This window comes from Pristiophorus japonicus, chromosome 9 (genome assembly GCF_044704955.1).
Source record: "Pristiophorus japonicus isolate sPriJap1 chromosome 9, sPriJap1.hap1, whole genome shotgun sequence".
Classification (NCBI taxonomy): Eukaryota; Metazoa; Chordata; class Chondrichthyes; family Pristiophoridae; genus Pristiophorus; species Pristiophorus japonicus.
This window is the reverse complement of record NC_091985.1, coordinates 110,931,865-110,953,683: the sequence shown is the minus strand read 5'-3', so window position 1 is coordinate 110,953,683 and position 21,819 is coordinate 110,931,865. Positions and strand designations below refer to the sequence as shown.

General features: G+C 47.5%; 1 protein-coding gene across 2 annotated transcripts in view; it reads right to left on the bottom strand.

The window, feature by feature from the left end:
• Positions 1–19,998: 19,998 nt before the first annotated feature.
• The window catches only part of LOC139273170 (synaptojanin-2-like), a 222,482-nt gene continuing 220,661 nt past the window's right edge, over positions 19,999–21,819 (bottom strand). For both annotated transcript variants that reach the window (XM_070889699.1, XM_070889700.1), the window contains one exon: positions 19,999–20,935. In XM_070889699.1, the coding sequence (XP_070745800.1) occupies positions 20,288–20,935 (648 nt within the window). In that variant the 3' untranslated portion in view covers positions 19,999–20,287. The remainder of the gene's footprint in view (positions 20,936–21,819) is intronic.

Sequence of the window (21,819 nt, the reverse complement as noted above, 5' to 3'; positions counted from 1 at the left end):
CTTCACCATCACTGAAGTTAAGGAGGTGGTGGGCGGCCGCCTCCTCGTAGCAGATGTACTGTACAAAAATGTGGAGAGGTGGGAGTTCCGGGGATCGGAGAGGCCTACAAAAGGCCAGTGAGACCAGGAGCAGCGCGAGTTCGGCGAGAGGCGAGCTTGTGCAGCTACAGGGAGAAGGCAAAAAAGTAGAAAGAAACAGAAAGGTGACGTCACAGCCAAGGGGGTAAGTGATTGGCTGGATTGGTGAGTAGTTTTTCTTTTCTCTCTTCTATAACAGTGAGTAAACTTGAACATTGTTGTTGCCAATTTAAGTGTATCTTAAGGGTTAAGTCATGACGACTACGTGTGCGGGAAGTGTATCCGCCTCCAGCTCCTGACTGTCCGCGTTGCGGAATTGGAGCTGAAGGTGGATTTACTCTGGAGCATCCACGATGCTGAGAATGACGTGAGTAGCCCGTGTAGCGAGTTGGTCTTACCGCAGGTGAAGGGTACACAGCCAGCTAGGGAATGGAAGACCAGCAGGAAGAGCAGTGCAAGGAAGGTAGTGCAGGGGTCCCCTGCGGTCATCCCCCTGCAAAACAGATACACCGCTTTGAGTACTGTTGAGGGGGATGACTCATCAGGGGAGGGCAGCAGCAGCCAAGTTCATGGCACCGTGGCTGGCTCTGCTGCACAGGAGGGCAGGAAAAAGAGTGGGAGAGCGATAGTGATAGGGGATTCGATTGTAAGGGGAATAGATAGGCGTTTCTGCGGCCGCAACCGAGACTCCAGGATGTTATGTTGCCTCCCTGGTGCAAGGGTCAAGAATGTCTCGGAGCGGGTGCAGGACATTCTGAAAAGGGAGGGTGAACAGCCAGTTGTCGTGGTGCACATTGGTACCAACGATATAGGTAAAAAAAAGGGATGAGGTCCTACGAGACGAATTTAAGGAGCTAGGAGCTAAATTAAAATGTAGGACCTCAAAAGTAGTAATCTCGGGATTGCTACCAGTGCCACGTGCTAGTCAGAGTAGGAATCGCAGGATAGCTCAGATGAATACGTGGCTTGAGCAGTGGTGCAGCAGGGAGGGATTTAAATTCCTGGGGCATTGGAACCGGTTCTGGGGGAGGTGGGACCAGTACAAACCGGACGGTCTGCACCTAGGCAGGACCGGAACCAATGTCCTAGGGGGAGTGTTTGCTAGTGCTGTTGGGGAGGAGTTAAACTAATATGGCGGGAGGATGGGAACCAATGCAGGGAGACAGAGGGAAACAAAAAGGAGACAAAAGCAAAAGACAGAAAGGAGATGAGTAAAAGTGGAGGGCAGAGAAACCCAAGGCAAAAAACAAAAAGGGACACTGAATATAAAGGGGCTGCAGGAGGGGTCAAAACTAAAAATCATGGATTAAAAACTAGTATTAAAACACTCTAACTAAACGCACGCAGAATTTGAAATAAAGTAAATGAGTTGACGGCACAAATCATTACAACTGGGTATGATTTGGTGGCCATTACAGAAACGTGGTTGCAGGGTGGCCAAGACTGGGAATTAAACATACAGGGGTATCTGACAATTCGGAAAGATAGACAAGAAGGGAAAGGAAGTGGGGTAGCTCTGTTAATAAAGGATGATATCAGGGCAGTTGTGAGAGACGATATTGGCTCTAATGAACAAAATGTTGAATTATTGTGGGTGGAGATTAGAGATAGTAAGGGGAAAAAGTCACTGGTGGGCGTAGTTTATCGGCCCCCAAATAATAACTTCACGGCGGGGCGGGCAATAATCAAGGGAATAATGGAGGCATGTGAAAAAGGAACGGCAGTAATCATGGGGGATTTTAACCTACATATCGATTGGTCAAATCAAATCGCACGGGGTAGCCTGGAGGAGGAATTCATAGAATGCATACGGGATTGTTTCTTAGACCAGTATGTTACAGAACCTACAAGGAAGCAAGCTATCTTAGATCTGGTCCTGTGTAATGAGACAAGAATAATAAACGATCTCCGAGTAAAAGATCCTCTTGGAATGAGTGATCACAGTATGGTTGAATTTGTAATATAGATTGAGGGTGAGGAAGTAGTGTCTCAAACGAGCATACTATGCTTAAACAAAGGGGACTACAGTGGGATGAGGGCAGAGTTGGCTAAAGTAGACTGGAAATACAGACTAAACGGTGGCACAATTGAGGAACAATGGAGGACTTTTAAGGAGCTCTTTCATAGTGCTCAACAAAAATATATTCCAGTGAAAAAGAAGGGCGGTAAGAGAAGGGATAACCAGCCGTGGATAACCAAGGAAATAAAGGAGAGTATCAAATTAAAAACCAATGCGTATAAGGTGGCCAAGGTTAGTGGGAAACTAGAAGTTTGGGAAAATTTTAAAACGACAGCAAAGAATGACTAAGAAAGCAATAAAGAAAGGAAAGATAGATTACGAAAGTAAACTTGCGCAAAACATAAAAACAGATAGTAAAAGCTTTTACCGATATATAAAATGGAGAAGAGTGATTAAGTAAATGTTGGTCCCTTAGAAGATGAGAAGGGGGATTTAATAATGGGAAATGTGAAAATGGCTGAGACCTTAAACAATTATTTTGCTTCGGTCTTCACAGTGGAAGACACAAAAACCATGCCAAAAATTGCTGGTCACAGGAATGTGGGAAGGGAGGACCTTGAGACAATCACTATCACTAGGCAGGTGGCGCTGGGCAGGCTAATGGGACTCTAGGTAGACAAGTCCCCTGGTCCTGATGAAATGCATCCCAGGGTATTAAAAGAGATGGCGGAAGTTATAGCAGATGCATTCGTTATAATCTACCAAAATTCTCTGGACTTTGGGGAGGTACCAGAGGATTGGAAAGCAGCTAATGTAACGCCTCTGTTTAAAAAAGGGGGCAGACAAAAGGCAGGTTAGTTTAACATCTGTAGTGGGGAAAATGCTTGAAGCTATCATTAAGGAAGAAATAGTGGGACATCGAGATAGGAATAGTGCAATCAAGCAGACGCAACATGGATTCATGAAGGCGAAATCATGTTTAACTCATTTACTGGAATTCTTTGAGGATATAACGAGCATGGTGGATAGAGATGTACCGATGGATGTGGTGTATTTAGATTTCCAAAAGGCATTCGATAAGGTGCCACACAAAAGGTTACTGCAGAAGATAAAGGTACGCGGAGTCAGAGGAAATGTATTAGCATGGATAGAGAATTGGCTGGCTAACAGAAAGCAGAGAGTCGGGATAAATGGGTCCTTTTCGGGTTGTAAATCGGTGGTTAGTGGAGTGCCACAGGGATCGGTGCTGAGACCACAACTGTTTACAATATGCATAGATGACCTGGAAGAGGGGACAGAGTGTAGTGTAACAAAATTTGCAGATGACACAAAGATTAGTGGAAAAGTGGGTTGTGTAGAGGACACAGAGAGGCTGCAAAGAGATTTAGATAGGTTAAGTGAATGGGTTAAAGTTTGGCAGATGGAATACAATGTCGGAAAGTGTGAGTTCATCCACCTTGGGGAAAAAAACAGTAAAAGGGAATATTATTTGAATGGGAAGAAATTACAACATGCTGCAGTGCAGAGGGACCTGGGGATCCTTGTGCATGAATCCCAAAAAGTTAGTTTGCAGGTGCAGCAGGTAATCAGGAAGGCGAATGGATTGTTGGCCTTCATTGCGAGAGGGATGGAGCACAAAAGCAGGGAGGTCCTGCTGCAACTGTATAGGGTATTGGTGAGGCCGCACCTGGAGTACTGCGTGCAGTTTTGGTCACCTTACTTAAGGAAGGATATACTAGCTTTGGAGGGGGTACAGAGATGATTCACTCGGCTGATTCCGGAGATGAGGGGGTTACCTTATGATGATAGATCGAGTCGACTGAGTCTTTACTCGTTGGAGTTCAGAAGGATGAGGGGTGATCTTATAGAAACATTTAAAATAATGAATGGGATAGACAAGATAGAGGCAGAGAGGTTGTTTCCACTGGTCGGGGAGACTAGAACTAGGGGGCACAGCCTCAAAATACGGGGGAGCCAATTTAAAACCGAGTTGAGAAGGAATTTCTTCTCCCAGAGGGTTGTGAATCTGTGGAATTCTCTGCCCAAGGAAGCAGTTGAGGCTAGCTCATTGAATGTATTCAAGTCACAGATAGATAGATTTTTAACCAATAGGGGAATTAAGGGTTATGGGGAGCGGGCGGGTAAGTGGAGCTCAGTCCACGGCCACATCAGCCATGATCTTGTTGAATGGCGGAGCAGGCTCGAGGGGCTAGATGGCCTACTCCTGTTCCTAATTCTTATATTCTTCTTATGTTATGTTCTTATGTTCCTCTAAGGCTAATTAACGTGTATGCCTCACCTCTCAGAAGCGAGTGGCTGGCCCTCCTCCAGCAGCTCCCACTGCTGCTGGCAACATCCAGACCGGTCATTCTGGGCGGTGATTTCAACTGCATCATCGATGCGGCTAGACGATCCAGCAAACTGGACGCCACATCCAAACTCCCGATGTGGTAAAAGATGCCAAGCTGTGCGTCATCTTCAGCAACCCTGCAGACGGAGCACCGCGCAGATACACCTGGTCGAGACCAGACGGGTCCATCCATTTCAGAATAGACTTCCTGTTTGTGTCCCACACGCTCAAGGTCAGATCCACTGACGTCACGCCGGTGTTCTTCTCTGACCACTGCCTCCTACTGGCCGACAGCCTCCCACAGGAATACCAGAAAGTTGGCAGGGGGATATGGAAGTTGAACTTGAAACTGTTGACTCCGGAAAACGTTGAGGAACTCATTGGGATTACAAAGATTGGAGAACCGTAAAGCCCCTCTGCGATTCCCCGATGCACTGGTGGGAAACAATCAAGACAAACATCAAGAGGTTCTTCATCCTCAAAGGTGTTCAGGAGGCGAGAGGGAGACAGAGGGAATTAACCCAACTCCAGAAGAGTATGCAAAACCTGCTCCTGCTGCAGTCGATGGCGGAGGAACTCGAAGAGGTGAAGGGCAGCAAGCCTCGCTCTTTGCCTCAGAGTCCTCCAAAATCATTTTCTGCTCCAGAGTCCGCTCCGTCGAGCAGGATGAGACGTGTTCGCGCTTCTTCTTCCAGAAGGTACACAGGGGGAGCTCTGTGATCAGCAGCCTAAAGGAAGAAGATGGTTCTGTGACATCTTCACAGCCTGACATGCTGAGGATCAGCAAATCCTTCTAGGCCGGGCTGTACGACGTCAAACCCACAGACCGCGCGGCCTCCCAGTCTTTCCTGTCATCTATCTCAGAGGTCTTGGACGACAGCGAGCGGGAGAGTCTGGACCACCCGCTAACTCTGGACGAGATGACAAAGGCCGCCCGGTCCCTCGCGACGGGTAAAACTCCCGGAAGCGATAGCTTACCGGTCGAGTTGTATTTGGCTGTGTGGGACTGGATGGGCCCAGACCTGCTGGAAGTGTACTGGGGTATGCTTCTGGCCGGCAGTATGTCAGAATCAATGAGGAAAGGCATCATCCCCTCATCTACAAGCAGAAGGGGGAGAGGGAGGAAATCAAAAACTGGCGGCCCATTTTGCTGCTCAATGTGGACTACAAGATCCTGTCAAAGGTCATCGCCAACAGGGTCAAGTCTGCTCTGGAGCTGGTGATTCACCCGGACCACACCTTCGCTGTCCCCGGCAGGAAGATCTCTGATAGCCTCGCGTACTCAGGGTTACGATTGCCTACATGCGGGATAGAAAGTCTCGTGAGAGGTTGGTACCTGCATAACCTTATGGAATGTTTTGTTGAAGGTTCTCCACTTTGTGCTCCCACATGCTCCTGTGCAAAGCACTACCAGAGAGATCAGTCACCTTCACCGCATGCAGCACTGGTTCCGGACTGCATGACTGGACCACTCCCATCACTATCACATACTTTCCTCTGCTGATGCAGGCCCTGCCTTTCGGGACGCCGCCTGCCCCCAGCAGGGTGAACATGCTCGTCTGGTCCCGCAGCTGCAGGATGGTGTTCCCGTCGGACCGCACCTCCAGCACCGTCCCTTGCATCCACACCACGCTCACATCCAGCGGGGCCCTGCCACTGCCCGCCCGCTCCAGCAGCCACGCCAACCTCTGCCCGACACATTCTGCCGCAACTGGCCGGACAGCACCTTACAAGGCGCCGACTGCAACCGCCCACAGCTCAAGGCCCAGGCCGCCGCCATCCTCGGCTCAGCTCAACCCAATGTGTGTCCGACCTGCGGGAAGGCAGGCCACGTGGCGGCAAGCTGCAAAATAGTCATCTGCCGCAACTGCAAGAACGAAGGTCACCAGACAGGACTGTAAAGAGAGCAAGTGCTGCAATCTTTGTGGTCAGGCTGGGCATCTTTACAAGAACTGCCCCAAACAGTATTGATCACAAGCCACAGTACATATCTCAGAGTGAAGTATTAATCAGAGTTGTGCTCACTGATCTCACATGGCCCTTGTATAAATTAGTCCAATTAGTCAGGTAATTACACACTGTAGAGGACTAATTATTAAATTCTAAATATCAATCGTTTTAACCCTGCACCTCCTCCTTCTATGATTGGGATAGAGTTCCGTAGGCAATGCTGATCTTCCTGATATATCACTTAAGTGGCTGTTGTGAAACTGGACAGGGAGTGCTGGCAGAAGGTGATTCATCTGTGGAGTCCAACATAGCGAGAGGAGTTGCGTATAGGAGCAGGGAGGTCTTACTACAGTTGTTCAGAGCCTTGTTGAGGCCACACCTTGAATATTGTGTTGAGTTTTGGTCTCCTAATCTGAGGAAGGACATTCTTACTATTGAAGGAGTGCAGCGAAGGTTCACCAGACAGATGCCCGGGATGACAGGACTGACATATGAAGAAAGACTGGATCGACTAGGCTTATATTCACTGGAATTTAGAAGAATGCGAAGGGATCTCATAGAAACATTTAAAATTCTGACAAGATTGGACAGGTTAGATGCAGGAAGAATGTTCCCGATGTTGGGGAAGTCCAGAACCAGGGGTCACAGTCTAAGGATAAGGGGTAAGCCATTTAGGACTGAGATGAGGAGAAACTTCTTCACTCAGAGAGTTGTGAGCCTATGAAATTCTCCACCACAGAAAGTTGTTGAGGCCAGTTTGTTAGATATATTCAAAAGGGAGTTAGATGTGACCCTTGCGGCTAAAGGGATCAAGGGGTATGGAGAAAAAGCAGGAATGGGGTACTGAAGTGCATGATCAGCCATGATCATATTGAATGGTGGTGCAGGCTCGAAGGGCCGAATGGCCTACTCCTGCACCTATTTTCTATGTTTCAAACGCAACTTCAGCTATGCGCTGGTGGCAAAGAACATTGCACGAGAGGAGGAGGAAACTGAGGAACACAACGCTCCAGAGGAGACCTACACCACCCCCCCGACCAACACGCTGTGTAAAGAAGCAACCGCCCTCGTGGACACTGAACAAGTCGGTGAGGAAGAGAAGCCTGCTATAGCGAGCTGCGAGACACCAGCACCCAGCAGTGAAGCTCTCCCCCAGCGCACCGAGTCCATGAACGAGGAGTCAGCAGATGATGAAGCGGGATGGAAGACCATCAAGAAAAAGGCCCGCAAGAGTAAGGAAAAGAGACAAGCAACGGCCCCTGCTGAAACTAAAGGGAAGAGGCGGCTAACGTCCATGACAGACAGCAGCGACAACAGCTCGTCTGATGACGAAGGGCGAGACAAAGCCCCTCACTACCTCCACCAGGACAAGAGGCAAAACGCCAATCCACAGCCCCAGGCGACCGGGAGCAGTGAAGCGACCAGTGCAGCCACGCTCCGGGAACCCGGGAGCAGCGAAGTGCCCAGCGCACACGAGCTCCGGAATACCGAGAGCGAAGAAGCGACTGAAGCACGCCTGCTCCAGAACGTTGCGAATGATGAAAAGAGGGAGCCACCAACACCAGGCGAGGACAGCGCAGAGGACATATCGGACTTTCTGTCAATACTGCACCAGTCCCCTGGTCGAAGCACCCTCACGGCAGAGGATGACCCGTATCCCAGCCCAGGTGAAGTAGACTTTTATAGTGTTAATCTATGTATGCAGGAACAGGCCACTGGGCAGGTTTCCGACTTAAAGGAAGGTTTATTTGAAATGTAATGTTTTGAACTGTAACCACTAACTTTAAAATGGATTTAAAAATTGCATCTATTAACGTGCGTAGCATTAAAATCCACTATGCGATGTGTTTTCACCATCACCGAAATTAAGGAGGTGGTTGGCGGCCGTCTCCTCGTAACAGGTGTACTGTACAAAAATTCCCCTTCTCAGTTTAATTAATGTTTATGCCCCAGCTCTCAAGAACGAGCAGCTGGCCCTCTTCCAGCAGCTCCCACAGCTACTGGCAACGTCCAGGCTGGTCATTCTGGGCGGTGACTTCAACAGCATCATCGATGCGGCTGGACGATCCAGCAGAGCCAACAGCAAACTGGACGCCACGTCCAGACTCTTGATGGACGCGATAAAAGACGCCAAGCTGTGCGACATCTTCAGCAACCCTGCAGACGGAGCACTGCGCAGATAAACCTGGTCGAGATCAGACGGGTCTGTCCGTTCCAGAATATACTTCCGGTTTGTGTCCCACGTGTTCAAAGTCAGATCCACCGACGTCACGCCGGTGTTCTTCTCTGAACACTGCCTCCTACTGGCTGACTGTCACCCACAGGAAAACCAGAAAGTTGGCAGAGGGATACGGAAACTGAACGTGAAACTGTTGACTCCGGAAAACGTTGAGGAACTCAAGAGGGATTACAAAGGTTGGAGAACCATAAAACCCCTCTGCGATTCCCCGATGCACTGGTGGGAAACAATCAAGACAAACATCAAGAGGTTCTTCATCCTCAAAGGTGTTCAGGAGGCGAGAGGGAGACAGAGGGAATTGTCCCAACTCCAGAAGAGTATGCAAAACCTGCTCCTGCTGCAGTCGATGGGGGTCGATGTCGCGGAGGAACTCGAAGAGGTGAAGGGCCAGCAAGCCTCGCTCCTTGCCTCAGAGTCCTCCAAAATCACCATCCGCTCCAGAGTCCACTCCGTCGAGCAGGATGAGACGTGTTCGTGTTTCTTCTTCCAAAAGGTACACAGTGGGAGCTCTGTGATCACCATCATAAAGGAAGAAGACGGTTCTGTGATGTCTTCACAGCCTGACATGCTGAGGGCCAGCAAATCCTTCTATGCCAGGCTGTATGACGTCAAGCCCACGTCGAAGATCTCCGAGATAGACGACGGCCTCCCAGTCTTTCCTGTCATCTATCTCGGAGGTCTTCGACGACAGCGAGCGGGAGAGTTTGAACCACCCGCTAACTCTGGACGAGGTGACAAAGGCCGTCCGGTCCTTCGAGACAAATAAAACTCACGGAACCGACGGCTTGCCAGTCGAGTTGTATTGGGCTCTGTGGGACTGGATGGGCCCAGACCTGCTGGAAGTGTACAGGGGTATGCTTCTGGCTGGCAGTATGTCAGAATCGATGAGGAAAGGCATCATCTCCCGCATCTATAAGCAGAAGGGGAGAGGGAGGAAATCAAGAACCGGCGGCCCATTTCGCTGCTCAATGTGGACGACAAGATCCTGTCAAAGGTCATCGCCAATAGGGTCAAGTCTGCTCTGGAGCTGTTGATTCACCCGGACCAGACCTGCGCTGTCCCCGGCAGGAAGATCTCTGATAGCCTCGCGCTACTCAGGGATACGATCGCCTATGTGTGGGACAGGAAAGTGGACACCTGCTTAATCAGCTTAGACCAGGAGAAGGCCTTTGACAGGATATCGCACATGTACCTGATGGACATGCTCTCCAAAATGGGGTTTGGGGAGGGTATCCGCAATTGGATCCAACTGCTCTACACAGACATCAGTAGCGCAGTTCTAATCAACGGGTGGGAAACTGAAAGCTTTCCGATCAGGTCTGGAGTCAGGCAAGGTTGTCCTCTCTCCTCTGTCTTGTTTGTGTGCTGTATCGAGCCCTTTGCCAAGTCCATCAGGAGGATGCGGGCATTAGAGGGGTGACGATCCCAGGCAGCGGAGGCACTCGGGTCAAGACCTCCCTGTACATGGACGACGTCGCCGTCTTTTGCTCGGATCCGCAGTCGGTCCGCGGATTGCTCACAATCTGCGACCAGTTTGAACTGGCCTCGGGGGCAAAGGTTATCGCAGCAAAAGCGAGGCCATGTTCTTTGTAACTGGGCCGACTGAACCTTTATTCCCTTCCCCGTTAAGCCAGATTACCTGAAGGTGTTGGGAATATGGTTTGGGGCGGACGGGGCATGCGCCAAAAACTGGGAAGAGCATATCGCCAAAGTAAAACAAAAACTGGATGGTGGAAGCTGTGCTCCCTCTCCATTGCAGGAAAGAACCTGGTCATCAGGAGTGAGGTGCTCTCCGTGTTGTACTTGGCGCTGGTCTGGCCCATCTCTCGCTCCTGTGCCGCAGCAGTCACCCGGGCCATCTTCCACTTTGTCTGGAGGTCCAAAATGGACCGTGTCCGCAGAGACACAATGTACAAATCTCTGGACAGTGGAGGAAAGGATGTTCCAAACGTGACCCTCATCCTGATGGCCATCTTTGTGTGCGGCTGCATCAAGCTGTGCACAGACCCCGGTACGCAAACACCAAGTGTCACTACGTGTTGAGGTTCTATCTGTCCCCGGTGTTGCAAAGGATGTGTCTGGCCAGGCTGCCGCGAAACGCCCCCACCAGTTGGACCATGCCTGTTCACCTGTCCGTCGTGGAAAAGTTTTTCAGAAAAAACCCCTTTGACCACAAGACCATAAAGCAGTGGTCGGCACGTAAGGTCCTGGACGCCCTACGAAAGGAGAGGGTGGACCATGTCGGGTGGTTCCCCGAGCAGACTGTCGAACTCGTTTGGCAGAATGTCTCATTGCCAGAGCTTTCACACAAGCACCAAGATGTAGCTTGGTTGGTGGTGAGGAGGGTCCTACCCGTCAGATCCTTCAATCACAGCCGGGGTTTCAGAGACACACACTCTGCCCCCGAGTTGGCTGTGGTGCGGACGAGACTGTTATCCATTTCCTTCAGGATTGCCCTTTTACAAGGCAGGTCTGGAAGGAGATGCAGTGGTTGCTGTCGAGGTTCATCCCAAGCAGCTCCATAACACAGGACTCTGCTCTACAGGCTGTTCCCAGGGACACACACTGGACAGACATCATCTGCTGCTGGAGGGCCATCAACTCGGTGAAAGACGCACTTTGGTCTTGCAGAAACTCGCTGGTCCTCCAGAGCAAGGAGATGTCCACGTCTGCGTGTTGCAATCCAAGATCAAGGAGTACGTGCTGAGGAATGTACTAAAGCTTGGTGCAGTCGCTGTAAAGGCACGGTGGGGAAGAGCCACAGTTTAAAGCCCTTCTGCCACGATAAACCCAGGGGCTGGAATCAATATAAAACTCCCCTCGGGCTGTACTTGTAAACTTTTTGTATACATAGGTGTTTTCAGATCATGGTGCTCTATGTAGTGCCACGTATAATACAAGTTCTGTTTGGTAATGTATGTTGCAAAAAAATGTAACTGTACCCTCACAAATTCCGTGTACCATATAGTGCCACATATAACGTAATTTGATGACTGTATTACAATGTATCCTGGATTGTACTGAATTGTACCTCGAAATGTAAAGCAAGCAAATGTATTGAACGGAACTGCCGTCAGCATCCAAATGTATTGTATGGAATTGCTGACTGCATCCAAATGTACTGAACTGTTTTCCAATGTATTGTGCAAATTTTTATATGAATAAAGTATACTTTGAAATAAAAAAATAAAAAAAGAAATAATAAATTAAACATTTAGCTGTAATTCCTCGCTCTCCTGCCTCTGCGCTAATTTTGACGTCACTTTTATGATATTTCTCTCTGCTGGTTTTAGACCCTTGGGGTCTGTCCCACGATGCTCCAGAGCTGGTGCTACCACAGCTCAGACCTGCACAGATTTTAACAGCCCGAATCTGAGCAGCGCACTCCCACCCTTCTCGAGGGTGGGTCAGTGAAACATCCCAATGAATGCTGCAATAGTGGAGGAGGCCCTCTTGTGTTCCAAAATGTTATATTATGCCCTGGATAGGGGATGTAACAGCTAGTACTTTGTAAGGAATGTTATATTTGATCTTAACTAAAAGCTGAGAAATAATAATTTGTAAATCCCTCATACTCTGACCTGACTGGCCCCCTTAACATTCTCTTGTGGCTCATTGTGAAGCCTGATTCAGTTCTTGACCACTTATTTCTGATCAGATGACATGTAATGGGCAGGAGTCAGGGGAGGGGTCACGTTGTTGGCCCTCCTCTCTGTACCTGAGACCTGTCTGTCAGCAGGGGGCTGGATAAAGAACTGCTTTCTCAAACCCAAACTGAAGAAAGACTAGACATGTGGGGTTGTGAGTGGACGAAACAGCAGCATTTTAGTGAGGCAAGGGCTGATTGAAAGAGTCAAATATTTCGTATTTTGAAACCAGCCACGATTACAGAAAGAATACAGAGCACTGATCTACCACAGACTGATACACACCCAGATAAACACGCTATTTTGTAGTTCCAAGTCCAATGTTTTGTGACAGCTTCAGCTCCAAGATATTTTGTGTGGCAGCATGGCTCTCATGATATGCATACTAGCCATGTGTGGTTAGGTTGCTGATCAGAGTCATGAGCTTGATGGTCAGTGGATAGCCCCGTCACCCAGTAGTCAGCCTCCGCTTTGTCTTGTGGCTCAAAGATTGAGGGAACAGCAGACTGGCGCAGAGTAAAAGCATCATGATTGCTGCCAGGATACCGGGTATTCACCATCACAATGTGCTGAACCTGGTCACACACCAACGGCACATTCAGCAAGTGGAAACCTTTATGGTTGTGGTACACCTCAGCATTTAGCTACGGTGCCCGTAAAGGCACGTGCGTGCAGTCGATGGCACCCTACACCATGTCTGCTATCCTGGCAAAGCCATCTGTTCAGAGAGAAGACAATAAAGACCATCAGTCACCTCTCTTATGCAGAAGTGGAAAGTGAACTCGGAGATGTTACTGATGTCGCCTGCTCCAGCGTGGAAGGATTCCGTTGCGAAAAAATTCAAGGCGACGATCAACTTCACAACCACTGGCAGCACCGTTCTTGCCCTGGAGTGAGGCTGCAGGTCTGGTTGCAAGAGATGGCAGAGTTCTGTGAGCATCTCCTTCATAAAGTGCAGATGCCTCAGACTCTGCTCCTGGCTCAGGTCGAGGTAAGAAAATTGCTGGTGGAACACCCTAGATGGGTAAGGTCTCCTGCTGGGGGCCCTTCTCCCCTCCTCCTCCTCTCTGTGAGTATCTTGTCCTCTTCATCACTGCCTCTGCTCCATCATCCTGTCATGCTGAAGGCCAAGGGGGATAAAAGCTAAAGCACCCATCACCAGAACCCTTGAAGTCAGAAGCAAGACTTTCTTCACTTGCAGCACCACACCCTCCGTCACCTCACCAACTTTAAACAACTCTGGAAAGCTCCAAATACTTCCACGAACTGGTGGGGGGGGGGGTCCTTCCTGCTATTGAACACATTTTCAGCTGTGCGAGGTTAACACCGGGCGTTGTTTCCAGCGTTGATGACCAACATGGCTGCACTGGTGTCAAATCAGTCTTGAATGCTGATTGAAGTCACAATCTGCCTACTGTGCATACTTCCGGTGCACATGACTAACTACCGCCCTCACCCAAGATGGCGTCTGGCACAGTACGCACCAAACGTGTGCCTGTGGTGATGCCATTTTCGGCAAAAAAGGCATCCATAACGTTGAAAAATCATAAATTGAATCTTTACACAGTGTTAAAGATAATGGACAACAGATTGCTGGACTGCTGTGATACCCTGCAAGCCACTTTGAACACTGGTTTTAGCCTGCTGGGTAAACCAGGAGGTCTTTGCCACGCATGCCTGGGCTTACAATTGTAGTTGGATCCTGAAGACGCAAGTCTCCTCAGAGTTCACTGCCCTCCTGTAACCTCTCCCTCCATATAAAGTCGTATCACAGCCATTCCCTGAACCTTGCCATCTCACGTGGTCTCTCTACTGCTATTGTATCAATCTCGCATACGGCCAGTCCCAATCACTTCCTTATTTCCCCCTCCAATCCTCGAGCTGCTCTGGGCATAGAAGGCTCGGCTTCGGACTGCACTATCTCAGCATGGACGACAGCAGTCTGGGCTGGCTGGCTGACAGGTAACAGCAAGGGCATTGGCGGAGTGGCCGTGGTGCAAGGACGAATGCTGTTATCCTGAGAGAGGACTGCAGATTCATGCTCCCCAGAGGCATTGTTACTTCCCAGAGTGGCACCTCAGCAACCCTAGTAATCTTTGGAGAACAGATTGCTGGACTGCTGTGACATCCTGCAAGCCACTTTGAACACTGTTATTCACAGCCATGATGGTAGCAGCCTGAGCTTCCACTGCAACACTCAGACGTTGAGTGGCTGCTGCTTGTGCTGCAATGGAAGGTGAGACATCGGCCATCAGATGCTGCAACATGCTGGGTTGTACAGGTGTGCTGATGGAGGTGATCACACTTTCATGTTGAAAAGAATGAGTTCCAAGCTCTGTGTAAAGCCCTGTGCCAAGTTAGTGCCAGACTCCTCCATGCTCCTTGACACTGAACACAGGTTTTCTGGCAGGCTTCCCAATGCACCAAGCATTTTGGTGTGCATACCCAACAGCCTTTTTAGGTAGCCTGCCCCATCAATGTCCTCATCTGAGTCCTCTGCAGCAGAACTAGTGAGCGACTTCGCCCTCTGAGGTGCTGGCACCTGAGCTTTCCTTTCTCCCTGAGCTGGCCTCAATGCCCAGTATCTTGGCAGCAGTCACAATGCATTCATTCTGCGGCGGTCCTTTGTGCCAGCTGTAATTGAGCCACCATGGCAAACCAAAGGGTGGCTACTGGGTGATGAGAGCTATCTGCTAACGACATGGCTCATAATCCCGGTTCACAACCCACACGTGCGCATCAGGCATTCAATGAGAGCCAGATTGCCACAAGAAATTTGATAGAGCAGACCATTGATGTCCTGTAGCAATGATTCTGCTGCCTGGACTGCTCTGGAGGAGTCCTGCAGCACTCAGCTGAGCAGGTCTCAAGATTTGTCATGGTCTGCTGCATGCTGCACAATGTTGCCATCTTGAAGGAACGTCTCTTGCCACCACTTATTAGACCAAAAGCTGAGGAGCTTTTACCTCAACATAGGTTTAAAAAAAAACAGGATGAGGTCCTACGAGCCACATTTAGGGAGCTAGGAGCTAAATTAAAAAGTAGGACCTCAAAAGTAGTAATCTCAGGATTGCTACCAGTGCCACATGCTAGTCAGAGTAGGAATCGCAGGATAGCTCAGATGAATACACGGCTTGAGGAGTGGTGCAGAAGGGAGGGATTCAAATTCCTGGGAATTGGAACCAGTTCTGGGGGAGGTGGGACCAGTACAAACCGGATAGTCTGCACCTGGGCAGGACCGGAACCAATGTCCTAGGGGAAGTGTTTGCTAGTGCTGTTGGGGAGGGGTTAAACTAATATGGCAGGGGGATGGGAACCTATGCAGGGAGACAGCGGGAAGTAGAATGGGAGCAGAAGCAAAAGATAGAAAGAAGAAAAGTAAAAGTGGAGGGCAGAGAAACCCAAGGCAAAAATCAAAAAGGGCTACATTACAGCAAAATTCTAAAGGGGCAATGTGTTAAAAGGACAAGCCTGAAGGCTCTGTGCCTCAATGCGAGGAATATTTGTAATAACGGCACAGATAGCAGTTAACGGATATGATGTAATTGGCATCATGGAGACAAGGCTCCAGGGTGACCAAGGCTGGGAAGTCAACATCCAGGGGTATTCAACATTAAGGAAGGATAGACAGAAAGAAAAAGGAGGTGGGGCGGTGTTGCTGGTTAAAGAGAAAATTAATGCAATAGTAAGGAAGGACATTAGCTTGGATGATGTGGAATCTGTATGGGTGGAGCTACGGAATACCAAAGGACAGAAAATGATAGTGGGAGTTGTGTACAGACCACCAAATAGTAGTAAAGGTTGGGGACAGCATCAAACAAGACATTAGGGATGCATGCAATAAAGGTACAGCAGTTATCATGGGCGACTTTAATCTACATATTGATTGGGCTAACCAAACTGGTAGCAATGCGGTGGAGGAAGATTTCCTGGAGTGTATTCGGGATGGTTTTCTAGACCAATATGTTGAGGAACCAACTAGGACTGGTCATCCTAGACTGGGTGATGTGTAATGAGAAAGGACTAATTAACAATCTTGTTGTGCGAGGCCCCTTGGGGAAGAGTGACCCTAATATGGTAGAATTCTTTATTAAGATGGAGAATGACACAGTTAATTCAGAGACTAGGGTCCTGAACTTAAGGAAAGGTAACTTCGATGGTATGAGACAAGAATTAGCAAGAATAGACTAGCGAGTGATACTTAAAGGATTGATGGTGGAAAGGCAATGGCAAACATTTAAAGATCACATGGATGAACTTCAACAATTGTACATCCCTGTCTGGAGTAAAAATAAAACGGGCCTTTTGGCTAAGATCATGCATAACTGACCTGACAGGGGAGTAACCATGACCCCAAAGTGGTTCTCCCTGGATCAGGAAGGTGGTTCTCCTATGCTTTTTGGAAATAGGAGGTGGGTGGGGTGGCTTGACCCATCCACCTCCACGGAGGTGTGTGTGTGGGGGGCCTGACCCATCTACCTCCATGGCACGAACCTGGTATTGCAGTACTTCCAGGAACGATGCAGTGGCTCTCGGCCTTTTGGCTAAGAGCATTGGTGCAGAGTGATCCTTGATGTGTGCAAGGTGACCTCTGGCGTTTGTGATTTGACAAAGAATTGGAAAGATTGGCAATGAAAATTTTTTTTTTTTTAAATGGGGAAGGTGGCTCAACCGTGGCTAACAAGGGAAATTAAGGATAGTGTTAAATCCAACGAAGAGGCATATAAATTGGCCAGAAAAAACAGCAAACCTGAGGACTGGAAGAATTTTGTAATACAGCAGAGGTTTAAATAGGAGGGGGGAAATAGAGTATGAGAGGAAGCTTGCTGGGAACATAAAAACTGACTGAAAAAGCTTCTATAGATGTGTGAAGAGAAAAAGATTAGTGAAGACAAACGTAGGTCCCTTGCAGTCAGATTCAGGTGAACTTATAATGGGGAACAAAGAAATGGCGGACCAGTTAAACAAAAACTTTGGTTCCGTCTTCTAACCTTCCGGAAATACTAGGGGACCGAGGGTTTAGTGAGAAGGAGGAACTGAAGGAAATCCTTATTAGGCAGGAAATTGTGTTAGGGAAATTGATGGGATTGAAGACCGATAAATCCCTGGGGCCAGATAGTCTGCATCCCAGAGTACTTAAGGAAGTAGCCCTAGAAATAGTGGATGCATTGGTGATCATTTTCCAACAGTCTATCGACTCTGGATCGGTTCCTATGGTCTGGAGGGTAGCTAATGTAACACCACTTTTTAAGAAAGGAGGGAGAGAGAAAATGGGTAATTATAGTCCGGTTAGCCTGACATCAGTAGTGGGGAAAATGTTGGAAGCAATTATTAAACATGAAATAGCAGCACATATGGAAAGCAGTGACAGGATCGGTCCAAGTCAGCATGGATTTGTGAAAGGGAAATCCTGCTTGACAAATCTTCTAGAATTTTTTGAGAATGTAACTAGTAGAGTGGACAAGGGAGAACCAGTGGATGTGGTGTATTTGGACTTTCAAAATGCTTTTGACAAGGTCCCACACAAGAGATTGGTGTGCAAAATTAAAGCACATGGTATTGGTAGAGAACTGGTTGGCAGACAGGAAGCAGAGAGTCGGGATAAACGGATCCTTTTCAGAATGGCAGGCAGTGTCGAGTGGAGTGCCGCAGGGCTCAGTGCTGGGATCCCAGCTATTTACAATATACATGCATGATTTGGATGAGGGAATTGAGTGCAATATCTCCCAAGTTTGCAGATGACACTAAGCTGGGTGATGGTGAGCGCTGTGAGGAGGACGCTAAAAGGCTGCAGGTTAGGTGAATGGGCAAACGTGTGGCAGATGCTGTATAATGTGGATAAATGTGAGGTTATCCACTTTGGTGGCAAATACATGAGGGCAGAATATTATCTGAATAGTCGCAGATTAAGAAAAGGGGAGGTGCAACGAGACCTGGGTGTCATGGTACATCAGTCATTGAAAGTTGGCATGTAGGTACAGCAGGCAGTGAAGGTGGCAAATGGCATGTTGGCCTTCATAGCTAGGGGATTTGAGTTTCGGAGCAGGGAGGTCTTACTGCAGTTGTACAGAGCCTTGGTGAGATCTCATCTGGAACATTGTGTTCAGTTTTGCTCTACTAATCTGAGGAAGGATGTTCTTGCTATTGAGGGAGTGCAGTGAAGGTTCACCAGACTTATTCCCAGGAATGGCAGGACTGACATATGAGGAGAGACTGGATCAACTGGGCCTGTATTCACTGGAGTTTAGAAGGATGAGAAGGGATCTCATAGAAACATATAAAATTCTGACGGGATTGGACAGGTTAGATGCAGGAAGAATGTTCCTGATGTTGGGAAAGTCCAGAACCAGGGGACATAGTCTAAGGATAAGGAGTAAGCCATTTAGGACTGAGATGAGGAGCAACTTCTTCACTCAGAGAGTTGCTAACCTGTGGAATTCCCTCCCGCAGAGAGTTGTTGATGCTAGTTCATGGATATATTCAAGAGGGAGTTAGATATGGCCCTTACGGCTAAAGGGATCAAGGCTTATGGAGAGAAAGCAAGAAAGGGGTACGGAGGTGAATGATCAGCCATGATCTTATCGAATGGTGGTGCAGGCTCGAAGGGCCGAATGGCCTACTCCTGCTTCTATTTTCAATGTTTCTATCTGTTCCCACTGCCTTCTCATCGTTTGTGGAAGGCCTCCTGCCTCCCTGAGGATACAGGACATCTCTCCTCCTTTCCACATCTTCTACCAAGACCTCCAGTGAAGAATCTGAAAACCTGCATGGTCATCCATTCTTCTTCCTTTCCCAGTTCAGATTCAGTTGCAGAATGACTCCCAATCACAATGCACCTCCCCTTTAAGAGGTGTAGGCTCGGTGCAAGTTAGTAACGATATTGGGCCTCCAGTTGATACGTGCAGCCAATGAACTTCACTCAACGGGTGCGAGTTAATCGCGCATCGCGATGCCCGTGCCCATTTTCGGGGGTTCACCAATTTAACCCCCATAGGAGGTTAAAATGAAATAGAAAAAGGAGACTGATAAAAGTCAGATTCATAATACAGTAGAGAATCAAGCAGAATACAGAATGTGCAGAGAACTGAAAAAGGAAATAAGAAGAGGCAAAGAGGGTAAGAAAAGATTAGTGAGTTACATAAAAGGGAACACTTAAGTCATTTATAAACATAGAAATGGTAAAATAAGTCAAAGGCTCTTGGAGCAGGTTATGGGGAGATTTAATAGAGGTGTTAACAATTTTGAGGGGCTTTGATGGAATACATAGGCAGAAACTGTTTCCACTGACAGGAGGGTCAGTAACCAGATTGAAGGTAATTGGCAAAAGAACCAGAAGGATAATGAAGATAAATAGTTTTTTTATGCAGCGATTTCTGATCTGGAATGCACTGCCTAAAAGGGTGGCAGAAGCAAAATTCAATAGTGACTTTCAAAAGGGAACTGGATAAATAATTGAAAAGGAAAATCTTGCAGGCCTATGGGGTAAGAGCAGGGGAATGGGACGAATTGGTTAGCTCTTTCAAAGAGCCGACACAGACACGATGGGCCGAATGGCCTCCTTCTATGCTGTATCATTCTATGATTCTAATCGGTTCCCTGGTTTTCTCTCCACCATGTCAGGGGATATCTGGCCTCCAGCCAGCCCTTCCTTGTGTAGCAGATTGGACATTGGCAGAATGAGAATAATTGAACCTATAATCATCCACTGTGTTAGTCACTGCCTTTTATTTGCTGTAAATAAAATAAAAGGTAATATATACAAATAACAAGTATAAAGCACATAATTCACTTGTGAAAAAACATGAAGAGTTAAGATTATACTGGTTTCTATGTAATATCAGTATTATACATCATTGGAGGTGTTTTTGTGTTCCATAATTATTTTATTATTCAGAAATATTTGTTAAACAAAGTGATGAGAAAAAGTTACTCAAAAAGTATAAAAATCCTTCGGTTCTCCACAGGTCAATCAGAAATCGTAGGCATCTGTTTAAGGTCACTGACAGTTTGATGCATTGTGATAAACCTGAGTTCTGATCACTGCTGCTCGCAATCACAGTTTGCTACAATTTTTTTGAAGAAAAACATTCATCGTTCCAGGTATTGTCTGAGTCTTTATGAGATATTTTTTCATTTTTAAAACCAGGAGCAAGATCAAATACTTTTGTTTCCGCATCATTTATATGTTGACTGTACATAGGCGGTTTTCTGTTAAGGTTACTTTGATATTTGGATGGGTCAAAAAGATCTGAGGCATCGTTGTTACAGTATGAAGGCCTACTTTCTCGAAGTAACTGAAAAGGGTTGTTGCTAAATGATGTATTAGTGTTGCACAGTCTAAAGGGACTGGTATTGCTTCGTGTCCCACATGCATGGAAAGGATTCTGTCTGGGATTATTGTGGAATGGTTTCACAAGAGAACTCTGGTCATTTTGAGGATCTGTGGATGCAGCTTTCTTCCTGCGGGGAGGTGCAATGGGAGAAGTGGTTGCATTTTCTGAGAAGATATCTGGGCGATTACAAACTTTATATAAAGTTCTGTTGCTGACACACTGCTCCTCTGATTCCAGTGTATTCTTCAGTAGGGACTTGAACATTTCAAAACTCTTTTTAGAAGTCAATAATGTTGAGTTGTCCAGCAGGCAAGAATCTGGTGCAGCCATTTTATGTGATTCGGGTTCCTTTTTAATCCCAGCCTCCGAACTGAAGTACTGTTGAAGTAAGAACATGTTTGTTACAAATTGAGTACAATTATATTATATTAACTAAAAATATAATGGGCCAAAAGATTACAATGATTACATTATTCATATATTCCATAAGCAATATAAGTTCCAGGTTCTCGTTACTGCCATGACAAAAGAATATAAGAAATAAGGGCAGGAGTAGGCCATATGGCCCATCGAGCCTGCCCGCCATTCAATAAGATCATGGCTGATCTTCGACCTCAACTCCACTTCCCCGCCCAATCCCCATATCCCTTGATTTCCCTAGAGTCCAAATATCTATCTCAGCCTTGAATATTGTCAATGAGAGCCTCCAAAGCCTTCTGCAGTAGAGAATGCCAAAGCTTCACAACCCTCTGAATAAAGACATTTCTCCTTATCTCAGTCCTAAATGGCCGACTCCTTATCCTGAGACTATGCCTCCTAGTTCAATAACACACTAGCTAAGGGAAACAAACAGCCTCTCAGCATCTATCCTGTCAAGCCTACTCAGAATCTTATAAGTTTCAATGAGGTCACCTCTCATTCTTCTAAACTCCAAAGAATATAGGCCCATTTGATTCAATTTCTCTTCATAGGACAACCCTCTCATCCCAGGAATCAATCTAGTGAACCTTCGTTGCACCCCCTCTCAGACAAGTATATCCTTCCTTAGGTACAGAGACCAAAACTGTACACAGTACTCCAGGTGTAGTCTCACCAAAGCCCTGACAATTACAGCAGAATGTCCTTACTCTTGTACTGCGACCTCCATGCAATAAAGGCCAACATACCATTTGCCTTCCTAATTGCTTGCTGTACCTGCATGTTAACGTTCTGTGTTTCGTGTACAAGGACACCCTCTGAACACCAACATTTAATAGTTTCTC